This window comes from Astatotilapia calliptera, chromosome 23 (genome assembly GCF_900246225.1).
Source record: "Astatotilapia calliptera chromosome 23, fAstCal1.2, whole genome shotgun sequence".
Classification (NCBI taxonomy): Eukaryota; Metazoa; Chordata; class Actinopteri; order Cichliformes; family Cichlidae; genus Astatotilapia; species Astatotilapia calliptera.
Window position 1 is genome coordinate 33,782,669 of NC_039323.1, and position 8,704 is coordinate 33,791,372.

Here is an 8,704-nt window from a genome sequence, read left to right on the forward strand (position 1 = left end):
AAGTGAATGTAGTTAATTCTGTCTACATTCGCATTTATTTCAACCATCCAAAGTATCGAGGCCCATCCTGCTTTAACCTGGTCTCGCAGTTTATATTCATCGGGGACCCCACGGGGTATACCTACAGCATCAATATAGGTTGGATTATGAGCTGAACCTGGGATTAGAGAACGTTTAGAGCGGCGTTCAGAGGAGGATGGGAGGCCAACTTCGTGTACTTTTATAGAGAGATCTACTGGAGTGACTAAAACAGGTAAAATAAGAGTTATAAGAGCGCAAAGACCTGACGCATCCCGAGGGAAACCATCATATAACTTGTTATTGCCACACCACCACCACAAATCAGCCCTAGCCGTAGGTCGGAAGTTTGGTTTCATAACCGTCTTCTCAGTGCACCAAGAAGAGTTCAAGCTACCTAGTTTTACTGCATTGCCAGTCAGGTTAATACAAGTGAAATTGTTCACAGCTACATCTGAAGAAAAGAAAGGTGGTTTATTAGAGACCGAGCGTTGAGTTTTAGGAAAGTGGTTTTCCAGATATGAGCAATGACCTCGTTTTGTATTGTTCATAAGATGCAGGAGGCATGCACTATTGACTGGCGCCGGTACCACCCGTAAAGTGGGGCGGGCTCCCATACAAACTATGCAGTCGGAAGCCGTCTTGTCAGCAGCTTGTTCAGCTAGTAGTAACCAGTTGTTTGTTGCTCCAGAAATACCGGTTAGAATTTGGAAGAGGTCATCTTTAGACATTTTATTTGTGTCTACAATGCGTATTCGGCCGTTTCTCCCCCCGTTTGTATATGTCACCGGAGGGCCATTAAAGGTGGGGTTATCATCTTTAACTACAGAGCTTGGAGCTGCACCAACGCTAGGGCATATTTCCATTTGCCAATACAGGGCGGTGCGATCAGTCCAAGGGGCAAGTATAAATTGTTGACAGGAGGTCAAGGCCAGATCCTTTAGGGTAAAAATTAAGCCTGAAAGATCCGGTTTTTTTGCTATTCTGAGCATATTTTGGTTTCTCCAGTGCAAAGCCTGACCCCTAGAGTGCTTGGACCAATCGAGGTCCGTTTCTGACACTAAACTGGACCACTTCCACTGATGCCAACCTCCCAGGGTTATATACCACACTGAGGAGGAGAGATGTACTGCAAGGTTAAAAAGATCCCCCCCTTGGTCTTTGGTGACGGGAGTGACTGGGAAGCTCGCGAAATCTATTTCGACTACCCAACTTTTATTGTTGGGGACACAGAGAGTAATCATTCTAGTCGTACTTGGGGTGCAGGAGGTAACCGTGTGTCGTTTTTTTCTAAATGGATCGGGCGTGGGCAAAACTGGAGAGGAAGTGGTGGGCAAGACCCTAGGGGCTACATTTGTCAGATTGGGACTGTCAGAAGGGGGCGAAGCTTTTGAACTTGAAAGTGTCAGAAGTGTCGGGGGCCCTTCACAGATCAGGATTATGCCAATGGGAATGAGACCCAGGGCCAGGAAGCAAACAAAGACGCAACATCTTTGCCTGCCTGTCATTTCAGGGGGAAAGGGCCAAGACATGTTTACTTAGCTTGGATGTCTTCTAATAGAGGATGATGGGGCAGAGAAAGGTGGTCCAGTTCCCCCCACCTCGCCAAGGGCGTGTTCTAGGAGTTAAAGAGCAACAAAAAGTATCAGTGACACAACTTTAAATGAGCTTTCAGCGGTTAAAACTATTGCAATGTAAAATGTAAATCTTAAAAACTCAAGGCAATATAAAAGCAAAGTCATAAAAGATGTTAAAAATAGAAAAATAAAAATGTTTAGTTCAGTATGAAGAACACCCCCTTTTGTAACCAGCCGGCTTGTAGGTTGAGTTTTGGCTCCCTCAAGTGGTTGGTGATGCTGTTGCAGCTCCTTCTGACAGGTCCTTCTGCACCTCTCTTAAGGTTCTTCCTGGTTCGGTGGCAGCAGCGCACTGTGTGTAATGAAACCAAGTGTCACCTTTCCCTTCGAGCCTGACAGCGTGGGAGGTCCGCTCTGTTATGCGGTAAGGGCCTGTCCAGCGAGGCTCAGCCCACTTTCTCTTTGTGACTTTCAGGAGGACGTAGTCCATTCCAGGTGTAGCCACCTCTTTCAGCTCTTGCTGGTTTCTTTCAGCGACCTGTGAGGAATACTGGGCAACAAAACTGCGGAGCATGTTATAATATGTCCTCGGATCGAGGTCTGAATCAGCTTCATCCGACATTAACAGGCGAGAGGAGGGGCCAGGAAAAGGCCTGCCATGCTCCAACTCAAATGGAGTGTAACCAGAGGTTTGATTTACTGAGCATCTTATGGACATTAATGCAAGAGGCAATGCCTTAACCCAATCTAATTTGGTCTGTGCACAGATTTTAGCCAATTTAGTTTTTAGAGTTTGATTCATCCTTTCCACTTTCCCCTGGGACTGGGGGTGGTAAACTGAGCCAAACTTATGTTTCAAACCTAATGCGGCTTCAACCCTCTGCAGATCGTGGTTCCTGAAATGTGAACCATTGTCCGACCTTATGACCTCGGGAAACCCATGCTGTGGTATATAATGATTAATCAGACACTTCACCACAGTTCTACTGTTTTCACTTGCTGTCGGCCAGGCTTCTGGCCAACCTGAAAATGCATCCACAGCCACCAGCAGGTACCTGTAACTACCTACTCTGTCCACCATGTCTGTGTAATCAATGATTATTTCTTTCCCTGGGCAAAGTGGGATGGGGAAGTACCCTGCTATTGGCTTGAAGGCGGGCTTGATTCCAAATTGGTTGCACTCCTTACAGGTTTTAACCATGTATTTTGTCATGTCTTTTAGATAAGGGTGCCACCAGGCGGCTAAGTTCCTCATCATTTGTGCAGGTCCCACATGCCCCACTCCATGTGCCTCTTCCATTGCTGTCTGTCTGACCCCTGGCGGTAGAATGGGCCTTCCATCTGGGCCACGCCAAACATCTGTGTTTGTGGCCCCTCTTGTTACCCATAATGATTTTTCCTGGGGGCTGGCTTTGTCCTGTAACTCTCTGATTGTGGCTAGGCCTAGTTGTATGGGTGGTCTTTCTGGAGGGGGTGTGGCTTCTGGGTCCATTACCATAATCAGGGAGGGTAAGTAACCAGCTGTCTGCTTAGCTACTAAGTCGGCCTGTTTGTTACCTAATGCCACTAAATCCAATCCGGCACTGTGTCCTTTGCATTTTACCACTGCCACCTTAACAGGTAACAACAGTGCTTCCGCTAATTCCCTCATTTCTATCTCATGTTTAATAGGCTTTCCGCTGGCTGTCAAAAAACCAGCTCTTAGCCACTGCTTGAGCTCCACATGCACTGCTCCCACAGCATAAGCTGAATCACTGTATATATTCACTTTCTGTCCCTTTCCCATCCTTAAGGCTTCAATCACCGCTCTCAGTTCAGCTCTCTGTGCAGACTGTTGTCCTGTCAACTGCTCTGCCTTCACTGTTTTCCATCTCATGTCTGTCTGTTCCACTATTGCCCATGCAGCCTTCAACATTCCACTTTCAGTTCTGAAACAACATCCATCTGTGAACCAATCTTTTTCTGCATCCATTAGAGGTTCTGCCTGCAAATCTGGCCTGATTTTCTCCTGTACCTGCACAACCTCTTCACACATATGTGGTTCCCCTGATCCCATGTGATCAGCCATGTTTATGCCTTCATGTGAGTAGGTGATGTGTGGTGCTTCCAAAATGGTACTGAGGCGTCTCTGCCTGAGTGAAGTGAGTGTGAAGGCCTGTGAGGAGACGTAGGCCACCACACTGTGTGATGTCAAAATTTTTAGTGGGTGGTTCATCACTATGTGTGCTGTTTTCTGAATGATTTTTGCAAGTCCAGAAACGTGTTGTGTGCACGGTGGGTGGCGTTTTTCAGTGTTGTCAAGCATTACGCTTACATATGTCAACACTTTTCTCTCTCCCCCTTTTTTCTGGAACAGGATACCATTGATATGGGTTCCAGTTCCAGAAACATCAAGATGAAAAGGCAAAGCATAATCTGGCACAGCAAGGTCAGAGGCGACAGAAAGCTGTTGTTTTAACTTTATAAACGCCTGTTCTGTTTCTGTAGTCCATGAGAGGGGAGCAGAGAGGTTTCTCATGCCTTGTTCATTTACCAAAGCGCGCAAAGGGGAAGTAAGGCCAACATAGTCTGGGACATAGGTCCTGCTGTAACCAGTCAGGCCCAAAAATGACAACATGTCTTTTACAGTTAGAGGCTTTGGATGGTGCAAAATTGAGTTCCTGTGTTCTGGGGACAAGGAAATACCGGACTGTGAGACCATGCGGCCTAGAAAAGAAACCTGTTTTCTTGCAATCTGTAGTTTGTTTTTGCTCACTTTAAAACCTGTGTTGGCCAGGTGTTGAAGCACCACTCTGGTGGCCTCCAAACAGATGTCAGCCGTGGGGGCAGACAGCAAAAGGTCATCCACATATTGTATTAACATACAGTCAGATGGTAGTGGGCTGGTTTGTAAAAGTTCTTTCAAACACTGATTAAACAGTCCTGGGGAGAGGGCAAATCCCTGTGGTAAGCGAGTGTAACGCCATTGTCGGCCTCTAAATGTAAATGAGAAAATGTCACGCAGTGACTCACGAAGTGGGAGGCAGAAAAAGGCATTAGCCAAGTCAATGCAGGTGAACCAGGCATGAGATGGTGGGAGGTTGGTCAAGGCAACATAAGGATTAGGCACAGGCAAAGTAGGAGTGCCAAGTAAGGCATTAATCCTTCTCAAATCATGTGCCATTCTGAACTTCCCCGTGCCTTTTTTCTCAACGGGTAGGATGGGCGTGTTCCACTTAGAGCAGGAGGGCTCCAAGACACCGGCAGTGACCAAACCAGAAATTGTTTCTGCAATCCCAGCCTCAGCCTCCGGTCTGTGTGGGTACTGAGGCTGCCACAAAGGGGTAGCAGATGACAGTTGAAAAGAGACTGGCTCCACATCAACTAAACCTACATCTGTGGGTCCAAGGGACCACAAACAATCTGGAAGAGAGTCGAGTAAAGGCGCAGCATCACAGTGGTCTGTGTGTTCTCTGCCATGTGACCCGCTGACCACTCCATGTTGCAGTGTTGAGGAATTAAAGCAATCATTTAAAATTTGGTATGTCTTGGTAGATGGAGAAAACAAAACCTGTGGGAGTTTTGTAGGTGTCCAGTCAGTGGCCGCAAGGGAACGTTTAACCAATCCACCCAGCTCCTTAGCCTGGTGTCCAGGATGTAAGGCCAGTGACACATGGGGAGCTGCCTCATCAGACATCATGTACCACTGTAATTGATCTGTTGTAAAAGTAACCGCTGCTGCCACTCCCTCCGGTGCCGCAAAAATGCACGACATGTTCAGAGACCAAGCCCGCCCCTCACACTGCTCTTGGAACATGTGCTGGTACCAGGTGGTGTCATGCCTGTCATAAAACAGTGTAACATGAGGTGGGTCAGGGGGAGGGACATAAGGATGTAGGAGTGAGAGCCACGGCCGCCATTGCTGAAAAGCAGTACAAACTCCTGGTTCAGCAGGTGTTTCAACTTCCAATAATGCCCAGTAGATGTCAGCAGAGTCCGTCAAACAGGAGGAGGGTTGCAGCAGAAACTGACCACCTCCCTCTGGCCCATTAGAACAGGGAAGCACAACCCCAGTAGGGAGAGTCACAGTTAGGCCTTGTGAAGAGCAGAGTATTGTGGCTCCTAATTTAATCAACAAGTCTCTTCCCAGTAAATTCACAGGCGCCTGTTTTGAACAAACATAGCTGTGTAACAAGGTCTGATCTCCAACCGTTGTGGGGAGGGGCACGGTGTAAGGCAGAGTTTTAGGTTCCCCAGATATGCCCACCACTGTAATCACTGTGTCAGTAAGTCTTTCACGAGCAACATCCTTAATGGTGGAGTACGTAGCTCCAGTGTCCACTAAAAAGCTGCTTCTTCTTCTATCTACAGTTATGGACAGCATAGGGTCCGCCGTTGTCCCTTCACCGTCCTGGGCAGTCTGTGGGGTGTCCTATAGCTGGGGACCACCCTCGTAGTACTCCCACCCCATCACAGGCATCTGTGGGGCCGGGGGCACTTCAACTAAAGCACCACGAGGTCCACCTCTGTGGCCAGGATGCTGATAGGGCCCACCACGGGCTCCCCTGCCTCTTCCAGCAGCCGGGTTCAAAGGGCACGCTTTAGCCCAGTGTCCAGGTTGTCCACACCGAAAACAAACATACATCTGGCCTCCCCTACCACCTCCCATCTGACCCCTTCCCCTGAAACCACCTCTGTTTCCTCCAAATGGGGAACCTCTCTGCCCATAAGGGGCCGGGGAGTGATAAGCACCATACTGGGGGGGCTGTGGATCAGTTGGCCATGGGTTCGGATACAAATCAGGGGCAACTGGACCAGGAGGGGGAGCTGCAGCGGCCACAAGCTGCTTTTTAGGCTTGTCACCTTTTCCACCCAGGTCGTTTTTAGCTTTCTGCAGCTGAACCTTCAACAGTTGCAACTGTAAATCTTCGACGCTCTCCGCTTTATCATCAGACTTAATCTGCACTTTGTTAAGATTAAAAATCAAATGTTTCTTCCAGATTGCAAAGTCACAGTCCTGCAAATCAGGATTATCCTCCATTTTCTGGCTTACTGACTCCGGAATGCCCCTCAGCACCGCCCTTCTAAACCACATGCTCTGTGAACAAGTCCTACTGGGGTGATGACCTGTATGGTTCACCCAGTCTTCAACAGCCTGATTTAGATAATGGGTGGGATTTTGCTTTCCCTCCCATTTAAATTTCTGTAAGGTGCCTTGATTTTTGGGTGGGAATTGTTTGCGCAGGGCCGGTCCAATAAACCTCAAGGCCTGCATTAGTGGCACCTCGTTCTCATGCGTGGTAGTACCCGCATTTTGTTCCAGGTCCGCTGCCTGAGATCGGGATGTGCACCTAGTTATAATAGCTCTAAAATCTCCCAGTGCGAGGTCCTGTCCAGCTGTGTATTTATCCAAACCAGCCAACCAGGCATTCCCTCCCTCCATTATGTCAGGGAGTTTGTCCACTAGGGCCTGGACATCTCCGAATGAATAAGGTTGATACACTGGTCTACGTTGCGCTTTAGTCTGGACCAGGGGAAACATGCCTGGAGGCTGAGGCACAGGGCCCTTAGATCTAGTCTGATATCCTAAACTGGGAGGGGTAGAGGGGGGTGTATGGTTAAGGTCACTGAGTTCATCATCAGTATCCTCAGTTTCTTCCCCGCCTGGTGGGGTATCAGTGTCAGCAAAAACGTGGGCTAAACTCATCTGTGTTTCCGGATCCTGACGGCCCACCAAAGACATGGTAACTGTGACATTTGGTGAAGTGCCAGGCTCAGTTTTTGCAGTAGCGGTCAGATCTCCCTTAACAGCGACAGGAGTGCTGGCAAAGGGGTTGGACCGGGAAAGAGGGGCTGACGCAACACGATTTTTCACCTGGACCACTGACCTATGTTCATTTAAGCAGCTGCGTAATGCTGCTTCTTGATCAGTTAATTGTTGTTCAGTGGGTTCCTGTCTGTTCATTCGAACCGCAAATGGTGCGCTCGCAAATGGGTCAGTTAGGCCCTCAGATCCGGTTCCAAAACAATGGGACATGGAAGAGGGGGCTCTACTACTAGCTGAGGATGTCGCCGACAGAGAGGAGCTTCCTGGGCAAAAATGCTTGGTATCTATGGGAGTTGGAGCTACGGGCGGTTCTTCTCCAATAGTCATTATTCCACCAGAGATATTAAGTACCGGATATATGCCTGCTGAGGGAGGAGTTGAGGCAGAATAGGGAGGTGGCTGAGACCTATTTTTCTTCATGTGTGGTTTTGCAGTTTCCCATAAACACACCCAGTGATTAAATTTAGCTTTGCGGCCTGCGTGCTTATCTGCTTCCTTTCTGTGTCTCACCCCGCTCATCACACCTGCACCTGCTGCTGCTGAGTTGGCTTCTTCCTCTTTCTCTTTTGCCTGCATAGCCTTATTCTGCCAAATTATTCCCCAGTTACCACTACTCCCCTCGTCCTTTCCCTTTTCTTTCATTAACCTTTCAGCTGTTTTCCTCAATGACTCTTTCTGCTTTTTTGCTTCTTTAGGCTGGTGTGTGGAGTTGATGACTGTCTCAACACATGTTAATTGTTCTCCCAATGTGCTAAGAATAACACCGGGACCCCAACCATCATCATTAGTTTCTCGATCTAATTCTCCATCCATTTTACTGTCAATGGAGGAGTGTTCTTTTATTGATTTTAAAGGAGAATTTGGGCCAGCTGGGTTTCTGCCTCTGTTAGGCACTAACAGCTGGGGCGCTGCTTTAAAGGTGAGTCAGCACTGAAATATCCCTTCAGGTGTTACCAAGCTTCTACCAAACCGGAGTCTGGCGGGTAACCTTGCCTAGAGCTTCCTGATAGGGGTGCTAGTTGGTTGTCACCTTGTTCACACGTCTCATTCACACTTCATACATTACCTGCAGTCACTCATTACCCTCCTTATGTATGTAATAAATGTGTAAAAAAAAAAAAATTCTATGTGTGGTGTATTATTTTAACCAAAAGAGGAACCTAGTTCCTTTAATTGTGTAATCTGTGAACAACGGAGAACCAAACTGTCCTGCCCAGTGTTCCACAGCAAGCATTCAGCGTGTATTTATGTGTGTCCAATATCAAACAGAACATCAAAACATTTAAAACACTAAAATCATCGG

At 47.8% G+C, this 8,704-nt stretch overlaps 2 protein-coding genes across 2 annotated transcripts; both read right to left on the reverse strand.

Annotated features, from left to right (window-relative positions):
* Positions 1 to 1,746: 1,746 nt before the first annotated feature.
* Positions 1,747 to 5,271, reverse strand: LOC113016549 (uncharacterized). The gene has a single exon (XM_026159449.1). It carries the CDS (start codon positions 5,269 to 5,271, stop codon positions 1,858 to 1,860), a length of 3,414 nt encoding a protein of 1,137 aa, XP_026015234.1. The 3' UTR covers positions 1,747 to 1,857.
* On the reverse strand, positions 5,206 to 8,372 carry LOC113016404 (uncharacterized). The gene has a single exon (XM_026159219.1). The coding sequence runs from the start codon at positions 8,212 to 8,214 to the stop codon at positions 6,007 to 6,009; it is 2,208 nt and encodes a 735-aa protein (XP_026015004.1). The 5' UTR covers positions 8,215 to 8,372; the 3' UTR covers positions 5,206 to 6,006.
* Between the last annotated feature and the right edge of the window lie 332 nt (positions 8,373 to 8,704).